Genomic DNA, 27,572 nt, shown 5'->3' with positions numbered 1-27,572 from the left:
TGTGCTTCCTCCCCACAGCCCCCCACGCCCCCAAACCCAAATGCTGTTACCAAACCCAACGTTTATTGAGAACCAAGACACCAGCTGGCACAGAGGCTCATTTCAGTTCATCAAACATCAGCTGAGGATGGGACGGGCGGCCAGCCCTGAAGTCCCCCCAGGGAGGAACCAGCCCTGGGCGAGGGGCTGTCAGACCTCCAGGGCCTGGCTGGGGTCTCTGGCCGGAATGTGTGAAGGGCGAGTGGGAGAGGCGGCAGTGCCCAGCGCGGTGTGGGTGGGAGCAGCACGTGAGCGGCAGCTGCTGAGCTGGGGGGGGGGGGGGGGGTCCACTCTCAGGGGTTGACAGGGGGCAGGGAGCCCAGCTCAGGCAGCAGCTCAGAGTGGGGCTCCAGGCGGGCCAGGCGGCTCTGCTCTAGGGCAATGGCCTCGGCCGAGTGCTTGCACTTCTCCGAGCCACACTGGCAGGTGAAATATTTGCTTTTGATGTCCCAGAAGCGGTCGCCATAGTCAAACCTGTCAGAGGAGCACAGGTGGCTGGTGAGACCCAGACCTGACTGCCCAGGCCAGGCCAGAGCCTCCGCGGACCCTGCTCCGGAGGGCCCTGCCCCTCTCCCGACAGGCCGACCCTCGCGTGTTCTGTGGACCCGAGCACCAGCCTGCCTGGAACTGTCTGTGTGCAGGAGCCCGAGCCCCACCCACACTTACTGTGAGCTCGGGCCTATTTAGCACGCCCTCCAGGGACACTGCTGCACACCCGCTGAGCTCAGCTCCCGTGCATGCGTGCAACTGGGAGTTCTCTTCAGCGCCGAGTCCCAGGCCCGCGCCTCCCGCCCCTGGCTGAGCCCAGTCTCACCCCAGCTCCTCCCCGGTGCGGATGTCCCGGGAACTGAAGAAGGCGATGCGTGGAAACCGCAGGTCTTGGTGCAGCATGAAGACCCGGACAGGGATGATGTTGGGGTCACATAGGTGGTTGATGAACCGGCTGATGTTGCCATAGTAACGGGCATCGATGCAGTACACTTCTCCATCCTGAGGGGAGGGTGGCACTCTTCAGTGCCAGGCCCATGGCCCCCCCAGTCCCCCCGCCCCAGGTTTCCATGTGCGGCCTGGGAGTAGGGGAGTAGGGGACAGCAGGGCCTCCTGCCCACCTTGTTGTCCAAGTCGAAGAGATAAGAATCATCCTCTCGGACGTCAGCCTCGGCATCGGAGATCAGCTCCCCAACGTACCTGCCGGGCAGGGCGAGGGCTTCTGAAGGCGGGCAGGGCGGAGCCGGCCCAGCCGCGTCTCCGCACAACCCCACGGCCCGCTTCACTGTCAGACCCCCAGTCAGTGTCCGCGAACGTCACTGCTGCACAATGCTGGCCCCGCGTGGGGCCCGCGGCCTAGTGGGCCCAGAGGACAGGGACTTCATCTGGGAGGGAGGAGGTGGTGGTCCCCTCGGGGCAGGACCAGGAGGACGAACATGGGGACACTGGCATGTGAGGTCCCCACTGGAGAGTTGCAACAGGCAAGTGTGGTGGCCGGGGGAGGTGAAGGGATGGACCCAGGGCTCTGGGTTCGGGGGTGAGCTGGTGGCAGTTGGCTTGGGTGGGACAGTGTTCAGGTTTAGGCACTGGGAGGTTTGTGGGGGTGGCGATGGCAGGCTGATGGACAGGCGTCAGGGCTGCTGGAAGGGATGAAGCTGCAGGAGCGGAGGGGTTGGGGGGAGGAAGGTGGCACTTGGAGAATCTGCCCGGGAACCGAGGCCGAGGCACAGGGTGCAGGGTGGGTGCGAGGGGTGAGGGCAAAGGCAGGTGAGGCAGGATGAGCAATGAGCGACGGTGGGGAACTGGGGCCCAGGAAGAACGGCTGCTTGAGGAGCTGAGAGATGACATGACAGAAAGAAGGTCGTGGGTTCGATCCCTGGCCCTGGTCAGGGCGCATGCAGGAGGCAACCAATCAATGTGTCTCTCTCACATCAGTGTTTCTCTCTCTTTCTCCCCCCTCCCCCTCCCTCCCTCCCTCCCACACTAAAAACCAATGGAAAAATAACTTCGGATGAACAACAACCACACAAATGAAAGGCAGGGAGAGGGGATGTGAGGCTGGGAAGTGGGGGATGTGGGCAGTGGTGATGGGCAGCCCTGTGGTCTGGGCAGAGTGGGTGAAGGGATGGACCCAGGGCTCTGGGTTCGGGGGTGAGCCGGTGGCAGTTGGGGCGCTTGGCTGTGGGATGGGGGCAGAGCAGCTGGAGATGGGATACTGAGAAGAGGGGGGACCTGTCAGGGAGGAGGCAGAGAGGGCAGAAGAGGCAGCAGTGGCCCTGGGCCCACCCCTCACCCCTGCCCACTCACTCGCAGATGAAGGTTCCTTGGGGGATGGTGTGCAGGGCGCGGACCCCCCAGCCCATCTTGGCTGTTCGGTAGAGCTGCAGTCGAACCCTAGGGGTGGGAGAGAGAGTGATGCTGGGTGCATGGGAGACAGTGCGTGTGTGTGTGCGTGTGCGTGTGCGTGTGCGTGTGGCCTCACTTGATGCCGCTCTGCACCACCCGGTTCTTGCAGTTTCTCCAGCAGGAGCAGGCCTGGTTACACTCGAAGATCAGCGGGGGCTCGATCTTGTTAAATTCCTGGAGCAGCCGCCCATCCTGGGGAGGGGGAGGCGGTGGTTTCTGTGTGGTCCCACCTCAGCTGCCCAGGTCCCGAGACCCCACAGAAAAATCCTCCCCTGGCCTCAACCCAGTCAGCGGACACCACATATGCTCCGAGGTCAGAGGACTGGACTCCAAACCCTCCCTTGATCTGTAGGTGTCGGGCCAGGCCCATCTGTCCTAGCAGCATCCCAGGAATTCCAGGTCTGCCCTGCCCTCTCTGCCAGCCGCGCCAGGGCAGGAGGCGAGGGAAAGGCGAGGGTGCATACCTTGTCATACCAGCAGCGAATGCTGAGCTGGCCGCACAGGCAGTTGGAGCTGGAGCAGTCGTCCACACAGGTGCAGTGCTGGGGGGAGGCAGGGTGAGCTGGGCCCGGAGTCAGCCCTGCCTCAGCTCCCAGTGCGCCTGCCCCCACTGCTGCCCCTTCTCTAGGCCCCATGTTTTAGAATCAAGATGCTGCTGGAGTTTGTCCCAGGGCCACCCTGAGCCTGACGGCCCTGCGTGTGTCCGGGTGAGGGGACGCTTCTCCAGGGGACCGAGCCCAGGGCTGCCTCCGCCCTCACCTGCAGGTGGGTGATGTTGCGGTCAATGTTCATGGTGGAAGTCTCGCAGTTCTCCGAGATGTACTTGTAATCCTCGGGGCACGGCTCCCCGTCTACACCGTTGACGCAGGGAATGGGCACGTTCTCATAGCCCCGAGCCACGTCCCTGGCAAAGGGAGATGAGGTGAGGGCTCCCTGGGTGCAAGGGGAGGGCTGGGCGGTTCCTGGGGTGGGCGTGGGCTGGGGGAGGGAGGGAGGTGCTCTGGGTATTCGCCGGGGAATGGGGAGTAAAGTTGTCAGATAAAATACAGGGCATCCAGTTAAATTCAGATTTTAGATAAACAAGAAGTAATTGTTTGGTATAGGTACATCCCAAATGCTGCATGGGACACTTTTACATTAAAAAAAAGTTATCAACTGTTCATCTGATATTCAAATTTAACTGGCTATCCTCTATTTTTATTTCTTATATTTGGTAGTTTTAGGAGGGAGACCCGAAGGTGGTTCTTGGGATTCTAAGGGCCCTGGGGAGGGCTAGGGCGCAGGGGGCCGGGGAGGGCCAGGGCGCAGGGGGCCGGGGAGGGTGGGGCCGCTCTGGGAGGAGGCCGCACTCACCGGCAGATGATCTTCTCAGTGCGGACGGCCCGGTTGCCCACGCCGAGCCGCAGCTTGCGGTTGAGCTGGAGCGCAAACCACACGTCCGAGCGCTCGGGGGTCAGGTCCCACGCAGTGTCCCCCTCCTTGTTGCGCAGCTCGGGGTTCGCTCCACGCGACAGGAACAGCCTGGGAGGGAGAGGAAGCCGTGGGGTTGGGGCTTCCGGAGGTGATGGTGGGGCTTTGGGGGTGCGGCAGGCGGGGCTCACAGCACACAGTCGTGGTAGCTCTCCCGGGCTGCGATGTGCAGGGGCGTGTCCCCGTGGTAGTTGACGGCGTGCAGGTCGCAGCGGGCGTTCAGGAGGACCTCGGCGATGGCGGCACTGCCGGTGAAGGAGGCCCAGTGCAGGCAGATGTTCTCCTCCTGGGGAGGGGCACGGGGAGCCGGGCAGTGAGCCTGAGCCCCACCTCCGCTTTGGTCAGGGTCTGGGCCAGGCCAACTCCCCACCCAACCAAACTCAGGCTCACGTTGTCTGTGAGGGTGACGTCGGCGCCGCGCGTGAGCAGCATGCGGATCACCTCAATGTGCTTGTGCTCTGCGGCCCAGATGATGGGCGTCCACCCCCCACTGTCCTGTGGGCGGGAGGGAGAAGGGGAGGAGGCTGCGGGCAGGCCCCACCGGCTCTGTTCACCAAAGCAGCATGTGGCCAGAAGCACGCGCCCTGGAGCCAGACGAGTGAGCCCGCTGGCGCCGAGGTGCCCAGTGCCCTGCGCCGGCTTCATCTGGCACCAACCACAGTGTCTGTGGCTCAGGCCGCAGAGCACCTCTGCCCTTTTTCTCTTTTTGTTAATCCTCCGCAGAGGATATTTTCCCATTGATTTTCAGAGAGAGGGGAAGGGAGAGGGAGAGACAGAGAAAGAAACATCGATGTGAGAGACACACATTGATTGGCTGCCCGCCCCCGCCCCCTCCCATCCCCCAACCCCCAGGCATGCGCCCCGACCAGGGCTAGTGATCCAGCCTGCAACTGAGGCATGTGCCCTTGACCAGAATCAAACACCGGACCCTTCAGTCTGCAGGCCGACGCTCTAACCACTGAGCAACCAGCCAGAGCAGTATTTTTTTTCTTTTTTAAAAATTTGTATTTCCTAGGTCTGCCTACGCAGAAGTCCTAGACGCAGGAAGCAGCAGTGACAGCCGCCCGTGGTACAGACTGTAGTGTGTGAATGCCTGAAAGGCCAGGGTGCTCTCAGAGGCTGCTGGGCCACGCCAGAGGCCACAGGAGCCAACTCCAGGGGCTCCTCCTGACCAAGGATGAATTGAGAAGATGAGAGAGTGAAACACGCCTACCATGCGAAAAACTAAGAGTTCACAAAGAATTGCACTGAGCCCTAGACGGTTTGGCTCAGTGGATGGAGCGTCGGCCTGTGGACTGAAAGGTCCCAGGTTCGATTCCGGTCAAGGGCACATGCCCAGGTTGCGGGCTCGATCCCCAGTGTGGGGCGTGCAGGAGGCAGCTGATCAATGATTCTCGCTCATCATTGATGTTTCTCTCTCTCTCTCTCCCTTCCTCTCTGATTAAAAAATAATACAAAAGAATTTTAAAATAAATGGCACCGACACCTCAGAGATAAGGCAGCTCCTCAGTACCCAAAGGGACAAAGAGAAGAAGCAAGAAAGAGAAATGCAAATGAGGGAGAAAGGCGAGGACAGCTGCAGCCACATGGGTTGTAGGGAGGGGTCAGAGGTCAGCCGAGGTGGAAAGGGGGCACAGCCTAGGGCTGAGCCAGGGACCCCAGGGGCTGGGGCGGCCGGGCCTCTGACCTGGGCATTGACGTCCACCTGTCCTGTGCTGAGCAGCAGGCTGACCATCTCCAAGTTCCCGATTTTGGCTGCGTGGTGGAGGCAGGTGGAGCCGTCCTCCTCCTGGGGGAGACGGCAGGTGAGTCCTCGGGCGGCCCCTCTAACGGGCCCCCAGCCCGGCCCAGCAGCGCACCTTGCTGTAGACACACCCGCCGCGCTGCACCATGTAGCGGGCCGCCTCCAGGTGGTTGTTCACCACGGCCTCCATCAGCGGCGTCCGCTGCTGCTTGTCCACAGCGTTGATGTTGGCTCCAGCCTGCAAGGAGGGGCATGTGGCTGGCACAGGGCGGGCAGGGCGGGCAGGGGTCCGAGGCCTGCGGGGGCGGCCGTGCTGACCTGCAGCAGCACGTGGCAGATCTCCACGGAGCCCTTCTGGGCGGCCGCGTGCAGGGGTGTGCGCTTGCTCTGCTGGTCGCTCTGGAAGTTGGGGTCCAGGTTGTCCACTGCGGGGAGAGCCCGCCGTACGGGAGAAGGAGGGACACGTGGTGAGCGAGCGAGGGGCGGCGCCTGCTCCAGGAAGGCTTCTAGGGCACGTGTCAGAGTAGGGAGCCAGGGCACCAGCTCAGCCCGAGTCAAAGCGGCCCTTCCCCGGTGCTGCTGTGCGCCGGGCCGCAGGCACCTCGGCGAGGACGGAGGCTGCCCCGCGCCCCTGGCCAGCCCGCTGCTGGGTAGCGCTGGGCGCAATCGAGCTCGGCTCACTTGTGCGAACGAATGAGCACATACTCACACAGCATCAGGACGACCTTCTGCAGCTCCCCCTGCTTCACGGACAGGTACAGCTGCCGGGGGTGGAAGCGGAGTTTCTTCCGCCTGCCAAGGGGGGTTCTCAGACTCCAGCAGCAGCCTCACCACCAGAGACCGGCCCTCCAGCCCCACCCCAGCCTCCGTGAGGACAGCAGCCCACTCACCGCTCGGACTCCTGGACGACCAGGGCCTTTTCCAGGGCCTCCCGGCCTGGCCCAGGTGGCAGCCCCACGGCCGAGAGGCAGCCCCCACTGGGCAGGGTCAGGGAGGGCCCCGAGCTGTCGATGGTGTCAGCCACGGGGTCGCAGGGTGTACGCCGCGGCTCGCCCTGCCCGCGCATCCGGGCGCTGCGGGAGAAGGGGCTAATGTCTTAGGGGCGCCGGGGAGCGACAGGGAAGAGACGGGGGGTGGGGGAGGCCAGTACCTGGGCTGGGAGGTATCCGCTCTCCCAGGGGCATCCTGGGCCAGGGGTGGGGGCGCAGGGGCTGCAGTGCCAGCTGGTGGTGTCACTCCGTCCCCCCGGGGGATGGTCACCTCCTGGGCCTCGGACGCATCCTCCCCACAGTGGGGACAGAAGACCATGCCGTTCATCTGGGACACACAGGCCTTGTGGAAGCGATGGGCCACACGGAAGTCGGGGTGGCACTCCAGGAAGGTGCCCTGGGGCAGGGAAACAGGGGTGAGGCCAGGGGATCCCCCAGGGGCGCGCTGCCTGCCCGCCCCACGCCCACTCACCACTGTACAGAAGTAGCCGCAGCCCGGACAGCAGTGGTGCTTGACCATGCGGGCCCGGTGCGCCTCGCAGAGCACCATCAGGGCCACGCGGCTCGAGGGCCTCATGGTCTCCCGCTTGAGGATGGCAGCGTTGCAGCCCGACAGCTGTGGCAGGGAGGGTGGGCGAGAAGAGGTGAGGCTGGGCCTGGCCCTGCCCGCGGCGCTCCTCTGCCCTCGGCCCACCTCTCCGCCTCGGCCCACCTCTCCGTCCACGCTCTCCGTGGCCATGCACTTGTGCCCCGCTCTTTCGCTGATGCGGTCGATCTTGGGCGCCTCCATGCGGCAGCTGCACAGGGGCAGCTCCTCCAGCCCGCGCTCCGTCTCCAGGGAAGAAGTATCGTTGGACACCCCTTGGACAGAGGAGAAAGGGAGCTGAGGGAGGCCCTGCCCCTCACCCACCGGGACCCCTGGTGGGGCCGTTCGCCCCCCACCCTGCCTGCCTTTCCCTCCATGCTCCAGAACCCCCAAAGCCTGGCCATGAACACCCTGGCTCCAGTGGGGTCCCCCTCCTCCCCTTTCCCTCCAGTCCTGACGGTGCCCCCTAGTGGCTCCCTATCCCAGCAATTGGCAATTAATTACCAGCGTGGTTGGGGGAGAGGGTCCCCTCGCTGGGCAGCTCCAGGGACCCCAGAGGGACCTCCATGTACTCACTGGGGCCTGAGGAGCCCACACCATTCACTCCTGACACAGAGACAGAGAGAGTGAGAGTGCGAGCTCACAGGCGCCTGATGTGTGGGTACATGCGTGAGCGTGTGCTCGTGCACGCTCTCTGGGGCTGGGAGGGGGCTGAAGGAGGGCACCCCAAAGCAGAGGAGCCTCCTCACCTCGTGGCTCCTTGGCCCGTGGAGGCTCCCGCTTCCGCCGTTTCCGGGACGGCTTCACCCAGGGGCTGTCCTTCCGCCATTTCTTTTTGGCTTTTCTCCGGCCGCTGGAACCGCTCTGGGGAGGAGGGAGGGTTAGCGAGCCTGGCCCAGACCCTCTGGAACCCTCTGGAACCCTCTGGAACCTCGGGCCATCCCGCCTCCCGCTCTCACCCACCTTGTCAGACTGATTGCCAGACTCCTCGTCCTCCTCTTCCTCCTCCTCCTCCTCCTCTTCTTCCTCCTCCTCTTCCTCCTCCTCCTCACTCAGTTGTTCAGCCAGTGCTTCAACCTCAGACTGGACCAGGGCAAAGTGGGGCTGAGGAAACAGTGGCCCTTGGGCCACAGCTCTCCCGTGGGGGGACGTGGGAGGCGGGGCAGGTCACACCCAACCGCCGGGCGCCGCCACCCCGGGCGGCTCTCTCCTGGGGCGGGGCTGGCGGGGAAGGAGTTAAAGAGCCGGGTAAAGGGAAAGGATGGAGAATATCACACAGCAACAAGAAGGAAGGTGCGATGTTAGATGCAACAACACGTGTGAATCTTGGCAAGACAACATTAAGTGAAACAAAAACAACAAATTAAAAATGGCGGGGGAGTAGGTGGATGCTGCACGGACATGCTCCCAGGAACAAGCTGGAATTGCAACCGAAATACGGAAAGAATTCCTGAATAATCAACGGCAGACTCACAGGAGAGAACCCTGATACCCAAGGACCAAAGGTGGAGACGCAGAGAGACTGGTAGGAGGGGCGGAGGCGCAAAAGGGCTGGCCAGGCCCCCACAGACGGCAACGGAAGTCCCGGAGAGAGAGCTCAGCTGGGAGGGGTGCCACTGAGAACTCTAGGGTCTAATCCTGAAGCTGGGCTCCCAGGCAGAGAGCACCAAACTGGGAGGGTACCCACATAACATCTATCTGTGAAAAGCAGTGGGGTGCTGTTGGCCAGGGAGTGACAGCTGAAAGTTCAGGCACCCTCTTAAAGGGCCAATGCGCAAAAATTCCCTGTGGAACATCGAGTGGCTGACTGGATAAAAAAACATGACCCATACATCTGCTGTCTACAGGAAACCCACCTCATTAGAAGGGACTCACACAGACTGAGAGTGAAGGGATGGAAAAATATCTTTCAGGCAAATGGAAAGGAAAAGAAAGCTGGGGTAGCAATACTTATATCGGACAAAATAGACCTCAAAGTGAAGGCCATAACAAGAGATAAGGAAGGCCACTTCATAATACTAAAGGGATCAATACAACAAGAGGATATAACGCTGATAAACATATATGCACCCAATGCAGGAGCACCCAAATTCATAAAAAACTCCTGGAAGATATCAAAGGAGAGATCGACAACAATACAATCATAGTAGGGGACTTTAATACACCACTGACAGCACTGGATAAATCCTCTAGACAAACAATCAGCAAAGAAACAGCAATCCTAAATGACTCACTAGATCAGATGGACTTAATTGACATCTTCAGAACATTTCACCCCAAAGCCATGGAATATACATTCTTCTCAAGTGCACATGGGACATTTTGAAAAATAGACCACATATTGGGTCACAAACAAAGTCTCCCCAAATTCAAGAAGATTGAAATCATACCAAGCATCTTCTAAGGCCATAATGGCATAATATTAGAAATAAACTACAATATAAACAACCCCAAATACTCAAACACTTGGAAGCTGAACAGCATGTTATTAAATATTGATTGGGTTACCAATGAGATCAAAGAAGAAATTAAAAACATCCTGGAAACTAATGACAATGAAAACACAACAATCCCAAACCTATGGGACACAATGAAAGCAGTCCTGAGAGGGAAGTTTATAGCTCTACAAAAAACAAGAAAAAATGGTAGTAAATCATCTAACTCTACAACTCAAAGAATTAGAAAGAAAGCAACAAGAAAAGCCCAGAGTGAGCAGAAGGAAGGAGATAATAAAGATTAGAGCAGAAATAAGTGACATAGAGGCCAAACAAACAATACATAAAAATCAACGAAACCAAGAGCTGGTTCTTTGAAAGGATAAACAAGATTGACAAACCTCTAGCCAGGCTCACCAAGAAGCAAAGAGAGAGGACCCAAATAAACAAAATCAGAAACGATAGAGGCGAAATAACAACAGACCCCACAGAAATACAAATGATTGTTAAAAAATACTATGGACAGCTCTACTCCAACAAACTAGACAACCTGGAGGAAATGGACATATTCCTAGAAAAATACAACACTCCAAAACTCAATCAGGAAGAATCTCAAAATCTCAACAGGCCAATAACTATGGAAGAAATTGAAGCAATCATCAAAAAGCTTCCATCAAACAAAAGCCCAGGACCAGACGGCTTCACAGGGGAGTTTTACCAAACATTCAAGGAAGAACTAAAACCTATCCTCCTCAGACTACTACAGAAAATTCAAGAGGAAGGAACACTTCCCAGCTCATTCTATGAAGCCAGCATCACCCTAATACCAAAACCAGGTAAAGACAACACAATGAAAGAGAATTACAAGCCAATATCCCTCATGAACATAGATGCCAAAATCCTCAACAAAATCTTAGCAAATCGGATCCAGCAATACATCAGAAAGATCATACACCATGACCAAGTAGGATTTATCCCAGGGATGCAAGGATGGTACAATATCCGCAAATCAATAAACATGATACATCACATAAACAAATTGAAAGAAAAAAACCACATGGTCATATCAATTGATGCAGAAAAAGCATTTGACAAAATCCAACACCCATTTTTGATAAAAACTCTCAGCAAGGCCAAAACCGGTTTGGCTCAGTGGATAGAGTGTCGGCCTGCGGACTGAAGGGTCCCAGGTTCAATTCCGGTCAAGGGCATGTGCCTGGGTTGCCGGCACATCCCCAGTGGGGGATGTGCAGGAGGCAGCTGATCGATGTTTCTCTTTCATCGATGTTTCTGACTCTCTATCTCTCTCCCTTCCTCTCTGTAAAAAATCAATAAAATATATTAAAAAAAAAACCACAAAAAAAAACCTCTCAGCAAGGTGGGAATAGAAGGATCATACCTCAACATAATAAAAGCCATATATGACAAACCCACTGCCAACATCACCACTCTCACCACTCCTGTTCAACATAGTACTGGAAGTATTAGCCATTGCAATTAGATAAGAAGAAGAAATAAAAGGCATCCAAATTGGAAAAGAGGAAGTAAAATTGTCTTTATTTGCAGATGACATGATATTACACATACAAAACCCTAAGGACTCCATCAAAAAACTATTAGACTTAATAAATGAATTTGGCAATGTAGCAGGATACAAAATTAACCCAAGAAATCTAAGGCATTTCTATACACCAATAGTGAACTTACAGAAAGAGAGACTAAAAAAACAATCCCATTCACCATCGCACCAAAAAAATTAAGATACCTAGGAATAAACTTAATTAAAGAGGTAAAACACCTCTACTCAGGAAACTACAGGACGTCAAAAAAAGAGATAGAGGAAGACATAAACAGATGGAAGAGCATACCATGTTCTTGGATTGGTAGAATCAACATCATTAAAATGTCCATACTACCCAAAGCAATCTATAAATTCAACGCACTTCCCATTAAAATACCAACGGCATATTTCACAGACATAGAACGAACTCTCCAAAAATTCATCTGGAATAAAAAAAGACCCCGAATAGCTGCAGCGATCCTGAGAAAGAACAAAGTAGGTGGGATCTCAATACCAGATATCAAGCTGTATTACAAAGCCACTGTTCTCAAAACTGCCTGGTACTGGCACAAGAACAGACATATAGATCAGTGGAATAGAATAGAGAGCCCAGAAATTGGCCAGAACCAATATGCTCAATTAATATTTGACAAAGGAGGCAAGAACATACAATGGAGTCAAGATAGTCTCTTCAATAAATGGTGTTGGGAAAATTGGACAGATATATGCAAAAAAATGAAACTAGACCACCAACTTACACCATACACAAAAATAAACTCAAAATGGATAAAGGACCTAAATGTACGTTGGGAAACCATAAAAATACTAGAAGAATCCAAAGGCAACAAAATCTCAGACATATGCCGAAGCAATTTCTTCACCGATACAGCTCCTAGGGCATTGGAAACTAAAGAGAAAATAAACAAATGGGACTACATCAACATAAAAAGCTTCTGCACAGCAAAAGAAACCATTAACAAAACAACAAGAAAGCCCACTGCATGGGAAAACGTATTTGCCAATGTTATCACCGATAAGGGTTTAATCTCCAACATTTATAGGGAACTCATACAACTTAACAAAAGGAAGATAAACAATCCAATCAAAAAATGGGCAAAGGACCTAAATAGACACCTTTCAAAAGAGGACATTCAGAAAGCCAAGAGACATATGAAAACATGCTCAAAGTCACTAATCACCCGAGAGATGCAAATCAAAACAACAATGAGGTACCATCTCACACCTGTCAGAATGGCTATCATCAACAAATCCACAAACGACAAGTGCTGGAGAGGATGTGGAGAAAAGGAACACTCGTGCACTGCTGGTGGGAATGCAGACTGGTGCAGCCACTATGGAAGACAGTATGGAATTTCCTCAAAAAACTAAAAATGGAACTCCCATTTGACCCCGTGATCCCACTTCTAGGAATATATCCCAAGAAACCAGAAACACCAATCAGAGAGGATATATGCATCCCTATGTTCATAGCAGCACAATTCACCATAGTTAAGATCTGGAAACAGCCTAAGTGCCAATCAGTAGATGAATGGATTAGAAAACAGTGGTACATCTACACGATGGAATACTATGCTGCTGTAGAAAAGAAGGAATTCTTACCATTTGCAACAGCATGGATGGAACTGGAGAGCATTATGCTAAGTGAAATAAGCCAGTCAATGAAGGAAAAATACCACATGATCTCACTCATTTATGGATAATAAAGACCATTATAAACTTATGAACAAAAATAGATACAGAGGCAGAGCAGCCTCGAACAGACTGTCAAACTACAGCGGGAAGGTCGGGGAGGGTTGGGGGGCGGGGGAGGGGGGATTAGAGATCAACCAAAGGACTTGTATGCATGCATATAAGCATAACCAATGGACATAAGACACTGGGGGGTAGGGGAGGCCAGGGGATTGTCAAGGGCGGGGGGAGGGGGGGCGAGGGGAAGAAGGAGACATATGTAATACTCTTTTTTTAAAAAAATATATTTTATTGATTTTATACAGAGAGAAAGGGAGAGGGATAGAGAGTTAGAAACATCGATGAGAGAGAAACATCGATCAGCTGCCTCCTGCACTCCCCCTACTGGGGATGTGCCCGAAACCAAGGTACATGCCCTTGGCCGGAATCAAACCTGGGACCCTTGAGTCCGCAGGCAGACACTCTATCCACTGAGCCAAACCGGTTAGGGCTGTAATACTCTTTGTAATACTTTAAGCAATAAAACAATTAAAAAAAAAATTCCCTGTGGAGCCACCCACCTTGTGATCTGGCAGAGGGAGGGTGAAGTGGACTGGAGCTGTGAGAGCAGAACCCGGGATTGGGGACTTGGGGGATAGAGCTCAGAAGGCAGACACCCCAAGTTTTCTGGGCTGAGTCATTCCCTCACACAGCTGAGGACATCTGTCCCACATAGTCACCTGCCTTGCCTGGGGGGAAGACAGTCTACACACCCTATTGAAAAACACCTTGCCCTAAAGCCACTTAAGTCAGTGAAAATGACAATTAACCTCCAGGCAGAAGCAACTGCCCCACCCTGTTGAAAAAACTCTTGCCACACCTGAGCACAATTTCCTGGGGCCATTCAAGTCTGAATCCTATTAGTCTGTAGACCAGTGGTTCTCAACCTTGGCTGCACATTAGAATCACCTGGGAATCTTAAAATCCGGATTTCTGGGCTTCATCCTCTGGAAATTCTGTTTCTTTGTGACTAATGTTGTGGCCTCACCCCATAACAAAGAAACAAAATTTCCGGAGGATGAGGCCCAGAAATCAGGATTTTAAAAAGATTCCCAGGTGATTCTAATGTGCAGCCAAGGTTGAGAACCACTGCTCTGGAGGCTTTGAGTCTTTGCCTGATCCAATTAGTCAGAAACAGCCTTTAACACTGTCCTGCACTAGAGATTGAGAGGTGTAGAGGATCTACCTAATACATAATCACAAACAGACAACCAAAATGAGACAAAAAAACAACTCCCAAATGAAAGAACTAGCGAATTCCCCAGAAGTAGAGATAAGAAATTTATCTGAGCCCTGACCGGTTTGGCTCAGTGGATAGAGGCAGCTGATCCATGTTCCTCTCTCATTGATGTTTCTAACTTTCTATCCCTCTCCCTTCCTCTCTGTAAAAAAAAATCAATAAAATATATTTAAAAAAAAAAAAAGAATTTATCTGAAAGAGTTTAGAGTAATGATGGTAAAAATGCTCAACAATATGAAATAAATAGTAACTATGAAAAAAGAACAGTCTGAGATAAAGACTGACATAACACAAATAAAGAACACATTAGAAGGAATACATAGCAGATTAGGGGAAGCTGAGGATAGAATCAGCGAATTAGAAGACAGAGTTGAAAATATCACTCAATTAGAGAACCAAAAAGAAAAAAACAATGAAAAAAAACAGGAAGACAGCTTAAGGAAGCTGTGGGACAATGTGAAATGTAACAATATTAGAATAGCAGGTGTGCCAGAAGAGGCAGAAAGGGAGAAAGAAACAGAGAAGGTGTTTGAAGAAATAATGGTAGAAAACTTCCATAACCTGGTAAAGGAAAAAGTCATACAAGTTCAGGAGGCACAGAGAACCCCAAACAAGAAGAACCCAAACAGACCCATGCCCAGACACATCATAATTAAAATGCCAAAAAGTAAAGACAAAGAGAGAATCTTAAAGGCAGCAAGAGAAAAGAAAACTGTTACCTACAAAGGCGTTCCCATAAGGCTGACACCTGATTTCTCATCAGAAACTCTGCAGGCCAGAAGGGAATGGCATGAAGTACTCAAGGTAATGGAAAGCAAGGATCTGAGACCAAGATTACTATATCCAGCACGGCTATCATTCAAAATAGACGGTCAAATACAAGAGCTTCTCAGACAAAAAAAGGCTAAAGGCGTTCATCCCCACCAAGCCAGCATTACAAGAAATGCTAAAGGGATTGCTGAGAAGAAGAAACAGAGAGAGAAACCTAGCCATACAGAATTAAAATGGCAATAAATAAGTACCTCTCAATAATAACCCTAAATATAAATGGATTAAATGCTCCAATCAAAAGGTGTAGAGTAGCTGAATGGATACAAAAACATGACCCAACTATATGCTGTCTACAAGAGACCCACCTCAAATCAAAAGACACACACAGGATGAGAGTGAAGGGATGGAAAAAAATTTCCATGCAAATGGAAAAGAAAAAAAAGCTGGAGTAGCAATACTCATATCTGACAAAATAGACATCAAAATGAAGGCCATCACAAGAGACAACAAAAGTCACTACATAATACTAAAGGGATCGATTCAACAAGAGGATATAACCCTGGTAAACATATATGCACCAAAATAGGAGCACCTAAATATATAAAAAAAACTTCTAGAGGACTTTAACAGAGAGATCGACAACAATACAGTCATAGTTGGGGACTTTAACACCCCAATAACTTCCCTGGACAGTTCATCCAGACAAAGACTTAACAAGGAAACAGATTTTTTTTTTTTTTTTTAGTATATTTTATTGATTTTTTACAGAGAGGAAGGGAGAGGGATAGAGAGTTAGAAACATCGATCAGCTGCCTCCTGCACACCTCCCACTGGGGATGTGCCCGCAACCAAGGTACATGCCCTTGACCGGAATTGAACCTGGGACCCTTTAGTCCGCAGGCTGACGCTCTATCCATTGAGCCAAGCCAGCCAGGGCTGGAAACAGAGATTCTAAAGGACACACTGGATCAGATGGATTTAATTGACATTTATAGAACATTTCACCCCAAAGCTGCAGAATATACATTCTTCTCAAGTGCAGATGGGTCATTTCCAGAGACCACATGTTAGGACACAAAACAAGTCTCTACAAGTTCAACAAGATTGAAATCATATCAAGCACCTTCTCAGATCACAGTGGAATGAAATTAGAAATCAACTACAGTAAAAACACCCCAAAATATTCAAATACATGGAGGCTAAATAGCATGTTATTAAACAATGACTGGGCTACTAATGAGATCAAGAAAGAAATAAAAAACTTCCTGGAAACAAATGAAAATGAACACACAACAACCCAAAATCTCTGGGACACAGCAAAAGCAGTCCTGAGAGGGAAGTTCATAGCATTACAGGCTTACCTCAAAAAATAAGAAAAATCAGCAATCAGCTATTTAACCCTACAACATAAAGAACTTGAAAGAGAACAACAAGAAAAGCCCAGAGTAAGTAGGAGGAAGGAAATAATAAAGATTAGAGCAGAAATAAATGACATAGAGACTAAAAAAAGAAAACACACAAAAAAATCAATAAGACCAAGAGCTGGTTCTTTGAAAGGATAAAGGCTGATAAACCATTAGCCAGACTCATCAAGAAACAAAGAGAGAGGACTCAAATAAATAAAATCAGAAACGAAAGTGAAGAAGTAACCATGGACACTACAGATATACAAAGGATTGTAAGAAAATACGATGAACAACTCAACTATATGCTAACAAGCTGGACAATGTTGTTGAAATAGACAAATTCCTACAAAAATACAATCTCCCAAAACTGAATCAGGAAGAATAAAAAAAACTGAATAGGCCAATAACAACCGATGACATAGAAGCAGTAATCAAAAAACTCCCACCAAACCAAAGCCCAGGTCCAGATGGCTTCACAGGGAAGTTTTCCCAAACATTCTAAGAAGAACTATACTCCTCAAACCAGTTCAGAAAATCCAAGAGGAAGGAACACTTCTATCCCTCTGGCATCCCGGGAGCCCCCGGGGGTAGTCTGACTGATGGCGTAGGCCTACTTTCCAAGCCCACTTCCCGCGGGGAGTGGGCCTAAGCTGCAGTGGGACATCCTTAGCGCTGCCACTGCCCCTGCACAGCCCCTGCACAGCCCTCAGCCCGACTTATGGCTGGGCGGAGCTCCCCCTGTGGGAGCTTATTGACCACCGGGGGCAGCTCCTGTGATGAGTGTCTGCCCCCTGGTGGTCAGCGCGCATCATAGTGACAGGTTGTTCAGCCTTTAGGGTCAATTTGCATATTACCCTTTTATTATATAGGAATTTTTTTCAACACCCATTTTCGATAAAAACTCTCAGCAAAGTTGAAGTAGAGGGAGCATATCTCAACATGATAAAGGCCATATATGACAAACTTATAGCCAACATCATACTCAATGGGCAAAGACTAAAACCATTTCCCTAAGAACAGGAACAAGACAGGGATGCCCACTCTCACCACTCCTGTTCGACATAGTACTGCAAGTACAAGCAACAGTGATCAGACAAGAAGAAGAAATAAAAGGCATCCAAACTGGAAAAGAAGTAAAATTGTCATTATTCGCAGATGACATATAGTGTACAAAGAAAACCCCAAAGACTCCATCAAAAAACTACTAGAGTTGCCCTGACCCGTTTGGCTCAGTGGATGGAGCATTGGCCTGTGGACCGAAGGGCCCCCGGTTCGATTCTGGTCAGGGGCATGTACGTTGGTTGCGGGCACATCCCCAGTGGGGAGTGTGCAGGAGGCAGCTGATCAATGTTTCTCTCTCTTCGATGTTTCTAGCTCTCTCCCTCTCCCTTCCTCTCTTTAAAAAAAAAAAATCACTAAAAAAAAATACATATATATATATATATATATATTTTTTAAATATATTTTATTGATTTTTTACAGAGAGGAAGGGAGAGAGATAGAGAGTTAGAAACATCGATGAGAGAGAAACATCGATCAGCTGCCTCCTGCACATCTCCCACTGGGGATATGCCCGCAACCCAGGTACATGCCCTTGACCGGAATCGAACCTGGGACCTTTCTTTTTTTTTTTTTTTGAACCTGGGACCTTTCAGTCCGCAGGCCGACGCTCTATCCACTGAGCCAAACCGGTTTCGGCCACTAAAATATATTAAAAAACAAACAAATAACTACTAGAGTTAATAAATGAATTCAGTAATGTAGCAGGATACAAAATTAACACCCAGAAATCTATGACTTTTTTATACATCAATAATGAACTCAGAAAGAGAAACTAAAATTTAAAAATCCCATTAATCATTGCATCAAAAATAATTACGATACGTAGGAATAAACTTAACTAAGGAGGTAAAAGACCTGTACTCGAAAAACTACAGGACGTTGAAAAAAGAGATAGAGGAAGACATAAAAAATGGAAGAATATATTGTGTTCATGGATTGGTAGAATCAACATCATTAAAATGTCCATACTACCCAAAGTAATCTATAGATTCAATGCAATCCCCTTCAAGATACCAACAGAATATTTCACAGACCTAGAAACAAACTCTTCAAAAATTCATTTGGAATAAAAACAAAGACCCTGAATAGCTGCAGCAATACTGAGAAAGAAGAACAAAGTTGGAGAGATCACAATACCAGATAACAAGCTATATTACAAAGTCATTGTTCTCAAAACTGCCTGGCATTGGCACAAGAACAGACATATAGACCAGTGGAACAGAACAGAGAACCCAGATATCAAGCCAAGCCATTATGCTCAATTAATATTTGACAAAGGAGGCAAAAACATACAATGGAATCAAGACAGTCTCTTCAATAAATGGTTTTGGGAAAATTGGACAGATACATGCAAAAAAATGAAACTAGACCCCCAGCTTACACCATACACAAAAATAAACTCAAAATGGATAAAGGACTTAAACATAAGATGAGAAGCCATAAAAATATTAGAAGAATCCATAGGCAGCAAAATAACAGACATATGTCGTAGCAACATCTTTACCGATTTAGCTCCTAGGTCAGTGGTCGGCAAACTCATTAGTCAACAGAGCCAAATATCAACAGTACAATGATTGAAATTTCTTTTGAGAGCCAAATTTTTTAAACTTAAACTATATAGGTAGGTACATTGCTATTAACTTATTTAGGGTACTCCTAAGGCTTAGGAAGAGCCACACTCAAGGGGCCAAAGAGCCACATGTGGCTCGCGAGCCGCAGTTTGCCGACCACAGTCTCAGGGCAATGGGAACTAAGGAGAAAATAAACAAATGGGACTACCTCAAAATGAAAAGCTTCTGCACAGCAAAGGAAACCATCAACAAAACAACAAGAAAGCCCACTTCCACTTTCTCTAAATATCAATGGAAAAAATATCCTCAGGTGAGGATTAACAAAAACACAAGGACAACCTACTGAATGAAAAAAGATACAGTGGGGCCTTGACTTACGAGTTGAATTCGTTCCATGACCGAGCTCGTAACTCAAATTACTCGTATGTCAAATCATTAAAGTGAATGAGTGAGACACGTGATGCTGGGCTGATGTGGTGGCATTCACTGTGACGTTCGCTGCGCCACCTAGTGGTGGGGTATCTGAAGCTGGCTCGTAACCCGAATTTTAGCTCACAACTCAAAGCAAAAAATGGTCATATCTCGAAAAACTTGTTAGTCGGGACACTCGTAAGTCAAGGCCCTACTGTATTTGCCAATGATACATCTGATAAGTGGTCAATATCCAAAATTTATAAAAAAGATAACTGAAATTAAAAAAAAACAAAATCAAAAAAGCCCCAAACAATCCAATTAAAAAATGGGAAAAGGACCTGGATAGACACCTATCCAAAGAGGACACACAGATGGCCAAGAGATATGAAAAATGTTCAGCATCGGTAAGCAGCAGGGAAATGCAAATTAAAACCACAGTGAGATATGACCTCACACTTGTTAGAATGGCTACCATGAATAAATCAACAAGTGCTGGTGAGGATGTGGGGAAAGAGAACCTTTGAGGACTGTTTTTGGGAATGCAAATTGGTGAAGCCACTGTGGAAAACAGTATGAAGTTTCCTCAAAAATTAATAATAGAACTACCATATGACCCAGCAATTCCACTTCCGGGAATGAAACCCAAAACACTAATTCCAATACACATATGCACCCTTCTGTTCACTGGAACGTTATTTAGAACTAGAGGCCCGGTGCACGATTTCGTGCATGTGTGGGGTCTGGCAGGTCTGCCCCATAGGGCTGGGCTGGCTGGGGGGCGGGGACGCGGGAGGTTGGCAGGCCAGCCCCGCCCCCTGGTCAAACTCCGGTAGAACTCTCGGTGGAGGGGACAATTTGCATATTACCCTTTTATTATTATTATTATTATATTTTTATTTTTTTTAAATATATTTTATTGATTTTTTACAGAGAGGAAGGGAGAGGGATAGAGAGTTAGAAACATCGATGAGAGAGAAACATCGATCAGCTGCCTCCTGCACGCCCCCTACTGGGGATGTGCCTGCAGCCAAGGTACAGCCCATGACCGGAATCGAACTTGGGACCCTTGAGTCCGCAGGCCGATGCTCTATCCACTGAGCCAAACCAGTTAGGGCCCCTTTTATTAGTTAGAGAATAGGCAAGATATGGAAGCAACCTAAGTGTCCACCAATAGACAAGGGGAAAGGAGACGTGGTACATACACACAATGGACTATCACTCAGCTGTAAAGTGTGAAATCTTCCCATGGATGGACCTAGAGGGTATTACGCTGAGGAAAATAAGTTGGAGAAAGACAAATGCCATGATTTCACTTATATGTGATTTCACCAAAAACAAAATAAATGAAGCAGAAACAAACTCAAAGATTCAGAGAACATTTTGATGGTTGCCAGATGGGAGGGGTATTGGGGGTGCGGGGGGAGGCTGGGGGAAAAGGGGAAGGCATTAAGAAGTACAAGTTGCACCCTAATCGGTTTGGCTCAGTGGATAAAGCGTCGGCCTGTGGACTGAAGGGTCCTAGGTTCGATTCCGGTCAAGGGCACGTACCTCGGTTGCAGGCTCCTTCCCGGCCTGGGCCCTGCAGGAGGCAACTAATCAATGTGTTTCTCTTACATCAATAGTTCTCTCTGTTTTTCCCTCTCTCTTCCACTCTCTCTAAAAATCAATGGAAAAATATCCTCAGGTGAGGATTAAAAAAAGAGAAAAAGAAGTACAAATTACCAGTTATAAAAAGTCATGAGGATGTAAAATACAGCACAGGGAATATAGTCAATAATATTGTACTAACTAGGTATGGTGTGAGATGTGTACTAGATTTACTGGGGTGATCACTTTGTAAGGTATATAAATGTTTAATCACTATGTTGCATACCCAAAACCAATATATTGTATGTCTATTGTTATTGAAAAATAAAATTAGCTTAAAAAATCAGCTGTGTTGCAACAGCAAAGGTGGACCTAAAGGGTATTATCCTAAGTGAAATAAGTCAGAGAAATACCACAGGATTTCACTGGTACATGGAATCTAAAGAACAATATAAAAACAGAAACAGCCCTAACCAGTTTGGCTCAGCGGATAGAGCGTTGGCCTGCAGACTGAAGGGCCCCAGGTTTGATTCCGGTCAAGGACATGTACCTGGGTTGCGGGCACATCCCCAGTGGGGGGCGTGTAAGAGGCAGCTGAATCGATGTTTCTCTCTCATCGATGTTTCTAACTCTGTATCCCTCTCCCTCGCCCTTCCTCTCTGTAAAAAATCAATAAAACATATTTAAAAAAAAACAAACAAACCAGAAACAGACTCAGATACAGAATACTGATGGTTGCCAGAGGGGAGGTGTGGGGGTGGGGGTGGGGGGTGAGGGACTGGGTGAAAAAGCTGAAGGGATTGAGAAATGCAGATCTGTAGTTACAAAACAGTCATGAGGTGGGGGGAGAGTGTGCCCAGTGTACCCAGTGGTTAGAGTGCCCGACCACCAAAGGGTCTTGGGTTCAATCCCTGGCCCTAGTTGGGCACATGAGGGAAGCAACCAATCAATGTGTCTCCCTCACATGGATGTTTTTCTCTCTCTCTCCCTTCCTCTCACTTTCTCTAAAAATCAATGAAAAAATATCCTTGGGTGAGGATTAACAACAATAACAAAAAGTCACAAGGATGTACAGTACGGGACAGCATTGGGAATCTGGTCAATAATATTGTAATGACTGAGTGCGGTGCCGGCGGGAACTGGCAGTATCAGGGAGGAACTCTTACAAAGTATATGACTGTCTAACGGTCTAACCCTATTAATATTGAGCCCTGACCAGTGTGACTCAGGTGGCTGGGTATCGAGGCAGGTGTCGGGGTGTGCAGGAGGCAGCCCATCGACATTTTGCTCTCGTATTGATGTTTCTCTCTCTCATTCCCTTTCCCGTCCTCTCTAAAATTCAATAAAAACAAACAAAAACCCTAAATAATGTTGAACGTAAAAAAATTAATTAAAAAAAGAAAAAAAGTCAGTTATATACTGACGGTTACATGGGGCTTTCTCTTGTATTCTTTCTTTGTTATTATTATTTTTTTTAATCCTCACCTGAGGATATTTTTCCATTGATTTTTAGAGAGTGGAAAAGAGAGGAAAAGACAGAAATATCGACGTGAGAGAAACAGTGATTGGTTGCCTCTTGCTTGTGCCCTGACCATGGTCTGGGGCAGTGGTCAGCAAACCGTGGCTTGCGAGCCACATGCGACTCTTTGGCCCCTTGAGTGTGGCTCTTCCACAAAATACCGACTTCTGCGCATGGGCCACGAAGTTTCAATCGCACTGTACGTGCGCGCCCGCACGTGGTATTTTGTGGAAGAGCCACACTCAAGGGGCCAAAGAGCCACATGTGGCTCGCGAACCTCGGTTTGCCGACCACGGACCTGGGGGGACCTACATGCCCTTGACTGGAATCGAACGTGGGACCCTTCAGTCCAAAGCTCTATCCACTGAGTCAAACTGGTGAGGGCCACTCTTGGATTCTTTTATGTATACAATTGGTTCTTGAACAACATGGGAATTAGGGGTGCAGAAAAAAAATCTGTGTATAACTTTGATTTCCCCCCAAAATTAACTAATAGCCTACTGTTGAACAGAAGTCTCACCAGTAACATAAACAGCTGGTTAACACATATTTTGTATGTTATATGTAATACATTCTGTATTCTTATGATCAAGTCTGCTGGAAAAAATAAGTCATAAGGAAAATACGTTTATGGTATTTGTTGGGGAAAAATTCTGTGTATAAGAGGACCCTTGAAGGTCAAACCTGTGTTGTTTGAGAACCACCTGTATTTGAAAGTTTCCATGATAAAACATTAAGTAAAAAGCGAAGCAGGTAAGACTAAGAATGACAGCACACAGGCAAAGGTGCGAGATAAAACCAAACCAAGAGCAGTGGCATGAACACCCAAACTCACAACAAATAAACCGTCACATGGATGGGGGTCACTGTGGAGGGTCAAGGAGGGGAGGGGGTGCAGCACACAGGGCAGTAAGTTATAGGGAGCATGGGGCAATGAATTAGTGGGTGCTAAACAGGAAAGAGTGAAAAGGGGGCGCAGTGAGCCCTGGACACGGCGGCCCTCACCTTGCTGTCCGAGTCCACACGCTCGTCCACAGAGTAGGAGTCATAGTAGAGGCTGAAGTCATCCCCCACCACCGTCTCCCACTCCTCCAGGGGGCCCGCATTCGCCTTCTCCAGGGTCATCTCTCCTGAGCCCCGGGCAGAACCCAACTCCTCCAACTAGAAAAAGATGAGAGCAACTGAAGCTGCTGGCACCCCCACCAACCCATTTCCCGAGGCTGGGACGCAGCCCTCGTTTGGGGCTCCCCTGCGGCAGCCCCCGGAGGAGGCCTGTGCCCGCCTCTCCCTGCTCACCAGGCCGCCTCCAGAGTTCAGCTTCCTCCTTTTGGCCACATCTGGAAGGAGAGAAGACAGGAGGCAGGCTGGCATTCTAAACTCTCAGCAGGCCTCATCAGGCTGCAGGTGGGCGGGCGGGACTGACCTGAGGCCACCTTCCCCAGGGGGTGCACGTCGTCACTCATGCGGAAATGCTGTACTTCGGGGGGCCGCTTCTCGGGGACTGGGGGCTGGGGACCAAGAGGGAGCACACTTAGGGGCAGGAGAGGCTATGGTTTGGCCTGGACTAGCCTGGAGCCCCAAATGGGGGTGGGGTGGTGAGCCACACCCTCAAAAATGCCTTCCGCAGCTGCAGGAACCAGATGGGGCTCTCAGGAGAACGGCCGTCTCCCAAGCACATCCCACACCCAACCCTCACTTGTTTCTGCGAGTGTGCGGCAGGCCCGCTTCCCATTTTACAGACGAGAAAACAAAGGTTAAGGCCTTGACCAAAGCTACTCTAACCGCACGCAGAACTGAATGCTACCAACAGCCTTAAAAACAGTCATAAGCCTTGGGAGATGCTGGGGCCTGTCATTCCTGAGGCCCGTCTCCTCCCCAGTAGGATCACAACCTTTAAACTGGAGCAGGGGCCGTTTCTGGGGAGCAGAGCTCCCCGGGGCTTGCTCTGAGCTAAAAAGATAGGGGGGTTGACGTTTCTTTACATCATCATTGTCTTAAGAGTAATTAAGCCCTACCCGGTTTGGCTCAGTGGATAGAGCGTCGGCCTGCGGACTCAAGGGTCCAAGGTTCGATTCCGGTCAAGGGCATGTACCTGGGTTGCGGGCACATCCTCAGTAGGGGGTGTGCAGGAGGCAGCTGATCGATGTTTCTCTCTCATCGATGTTTCTAACTCTCTATCCCTCTCCCTTCCTCTCTAAAAAAATCAATAAACTACATTTTTTAAAAAAGAGTAATGAAGACATGAACTAGATACATAAGTCTAACAGCTGTCTCTCCTACTCTGCCCAAGACTGTAATGTGCAGGGGACCTGTCTGTCCACGCATGAAGCCCAGCCCAGAATGTGACACCGAACAGCCCCGGGCACATGCACAGAGCTGTGGCCCGATTAGCAGCCCTGTCGCTAGAGGACGGGAAAGCTCACCAGAGGCTGAGCTCTGCACCCCACAGCCCTCCCCCGGGCCTCACCTGTCCATTGCCCGGCTTGGACATGGTTTTCCTGGCTCGGTGGACCTTGGGCTGCCCCTCTGGGCTGGTTGTAGCTGGAGGGGGTTCAGGCCCTGCCGCTGCCCCCTGGGCCCCAGGCATACTCAGCAGCCTCATCGCCAAACTCTGGACCGAGGGGGGTGACTTCCCCGCCCCCGTCATTGACATCTTGGCGCGGCTGGGACAGGCACCCCCTTTGCTGGGGGAAGAGGGGAATGACTTTGTGGCATGGCCTGGAAAACAGCAGGCAGATAGCAAGGCAAGATCAGAGGAGGCAGAGTCAGAGGGCGCCCCACCTCTCCCCAGCCTCCCCCGCCGCTCACCCAGCAGGACGCGCCCCCCTTGGAGGTCCCCATCGCCCTCAAGATTCTCAGGTTCATCCCCAATGAGTGGTGTGGCTCCTACAGGGGTGTCGGCGCCCTCGTCGCCAACAGTCACGGTGACAGAGGCTGGGGATGAGGGGCCAGCAGGCTCCAGGGAGTCGGGGTTGGCCTTGGGCAGGGTCTCCTCACTACGAGGGGTGTCCCCAAAAGAGCCGTGAACTGTAAGGGAAGAGAGAAAGTTCAGGGCCCCGGGCCAGGGAGCCTGCGCTTAGGGAGGTAATGGTCCAGCGGGGCCGTTTCTGCTTCACTCACCTCGCTCGACGGCTCCTCGGGGCTCCTTGTCCAGCACCAGAGCCCCCATCTCAGCGGGGCCCTCCCCCTGAGAGGCGACACCAGGGAGAGGAGGGCTGGTCAGCCCGGTAGGAAGTTGGGGGGCCCAAGACGCCTGGGCCCTGGGAAGAGAGAGCAGGCTCCGGGGCCTACCTCTCCCTCTGTGGGCGCCCCCCCTCCCGCGGCCCCGGCTGCTCGGCGGGGCCGCACGGCCCCGGCCCCGGGCCCGCATCAGCCCCCGGCCTCTCGGCAGACCCCGCATCTCAGGGACCGAGAGGAGAGGAGGGGGAGGGGGCGGGGCCTCCGCGCACCGGCCCCGCCCCCTCCTCCCGGCGGCACGCGCCGCTCCCCCTTTGTCCCCCAGGCCGCGGGGACCCCGGGCACCAACCCCTCCAGCACCCGCTGCCCCCCAGCCCGGCGGACGGCCTCTCGCGCCCCTCGCGCGCGCTCCTGGGGCGCCGGGGCCAGCCGCCCACTCGGGGACGGCCAGAGGCTGCACGCGCGCCCCCGTGCCCACTCCCCCCACCTCCCACCCCCTGGTCCCCTCATCCGCCCCCGGTGCTGGCCCTCCGGATGGCTGTAAGTCCCGCCCGGGCCCCCCGGCCCCGTTGCACCCCCGGAGCATTGCACGGGCGCGCGCTTCCCCCGGGCGCGCGCGCGGGCATGCACCCGCCTCTCCCCCTCCCCTTCCGCACCTCGGCGGCCGCCGCTGCAGCTCCCGCCGCCGCCGCCATCGCCGCTGCGCTGGGGCCCAGCCGGCGCGGCCGCCCCGGGTCACGTGGGCCGGGAGGGCGGGCCGGGAAGGGCCTTAAAGGAGCCACCGCGCGCTTTCTGGCCATTTTCCCCGGAGAGCGGCCTCGGCCATGGCTGCGGGCGGAGGCCTCTGGTTCCTGCTCTCGGCTCCGGGGCGCTGGCGCGGGGGAGCCACGCGGGCGCGCGGGCCCAGGTGTGGCCTCCCCCAGGTTTTGGGTCCCGGCGGAGTGTCAGCCTCCGGACCGGGGCTCCCCCACTTCTAGTGCTTCCCGGGCTGGGCTGCAGAGAGCAGGTGGGCCTCCGCTTGGGCTTCGCTGAAGCACGAGGGGGCGAGGGGACTCGCCGCCCCTCCCCGAGCAGGCGGGCGCCTTTGCCTTTCGTTCCCCTGAGCTCCAGGGGCCCTTCGAAGTCTGTCACTTGTTTCCTGAGCCTTCGCAGCCCGGCTGGCCCACCGCTGCCTCTGTAACTTTCCAAATACACTTTATGATTTGAAAAGAAGGGCCTTGGGACGCACAGGACCCGGCCGGCTCTCGCAGGCTGCTTCACGTCCCCTTGGCGGGGAGGTGGCCTTCCGTTTATATCAGACATGTCACCCCAACGCACGCGCTAGGAATCCCGATAGCCCCCCAGTGCCCCGGAGTCACTGCTGTCGGGGAAAGTAACCTTTTTAGCCAGACACTTCACAAGCGCAGTCAGGCGCCGGGGCCACAGCCCGGCAGAGAGTGGAAGCATGGCTATGAGGCCAAGACGGACAACGTCGATCGAACTATTCGGGTGCGGCCCGTTTAGGAACTCATCTGGTCAAAGTTGGGAAACTGATTTCACAGACAGTATTTGACACAGACAGGTGGTTGGGATATAGGCCAATTCGAGGCTTTCTGGGAACTGTAGTTGATTTTGGTTAGGAACTATTCCAGTAGGGCTTTCTGGGAATTGTAGTTTCCCCAGACCCACACTTCCACGCCTAGTGACTTTTAGCTTTCCCGAGGACACCGACCCTTTCCCCAGACCAAAAATGCCCCGACATGGGCTCCTGCTTGCGGTTTTGGTGGGCACAGTGATCACACCTGTAGCCCATCCCTGGCCTCGATACCAAACTCCTGGGGAGCCGGTCACGGATTATCATGGGACACTTGTGCTTGAG

General features: G+C 51.6%; 1 protein-coding gene across 8 annotated transcripts; it reads right to left on the bottom strand.

Annotated features, from left to right (window-relative positions):
• Positions 1–46: 46 nt before the first annotated feature.
• EHMT2 (euchromatic histone lysine methyltransferase 2) lies at positions 47–26,445 on the bottom strand. 8 transcript variants are annotated; one of them, XM_036356460.1, is made up of 28 exons: positions 26,371–26,445; positions 25,658–25,724; positions 25,346–25,564; positions 25,005–25,255; positions 23,961–24,045; positions 23,834–23,874; positions 23,543–23,698; positions 8,186–8,326; positions 7,972–8,086; positions 7,727–7,828; positions 7,349–7,497; positions 7,109–7,252; positions 6,798–7,033; positions 6,538–6,720; positions 6,357–6,439; positions 5,966–6,072; positions 5,763–5,885; positions 5,591–5,692; positions 4,294–4,398; positions 4,035–4,189; positions 3,787–3,954; positions 3,193–3,337; positions 2,898–2,975; positions 2,510–2,625; positions 2,335–2,421; positions 1,149–1,227; positions 854–1,029; positions 47–513 (listed from the first exon to the last, which is right to left on the bottom strand). In XM_036356460.1, the coding sequence occupies exons 1-28, from the start codon at positions 26,407–26,409 to the stop codon at positions 333–335; spliced, it is 3,633 nt and encodes a 1,210-aa protein (XP_036212353.1). In that variant the 5' UTR covers positions 26,410–26,445; the 3' UTR covers positions 47–332. The 8 variants fall into 8 exon arrangements, with proteins under 8 accessions (XP_036212353.1, XP_036212354.1, XP_036212357.1 ...); XM_036356461.1 differs by having other exon boundaries at positions 8,186–8,305; XM_036356464.1 differs by lacking the exon at positions 7,727–7,828 and having other exon boundaries at positions 8,186–8,305.
• Between the last annotated feature and the right edge of the window lie 1,127 nt (positions 26,446–27,572).

Source organism: Myotis myotis, unplaced genomic scaffold, assembly GCF_014108235.1.
Source record: "Myotis myotis isolate mMyoMyo1 unplaced genomic scaffold, mMyoMyo1.p scaffold_m19_p_26, whole genome shotgun sequence".
NCBI lineage: Eukaryota > Metazoa > Chordata > Mammalia > Chiroptera > Vespertilionidae > Myotis > Myotis myotis.
The sequence above is the reverse complement of the archived record's forward strand: the minus strand, read 5'-3'. Positions and strand labels throughout refer to the sequence as shown.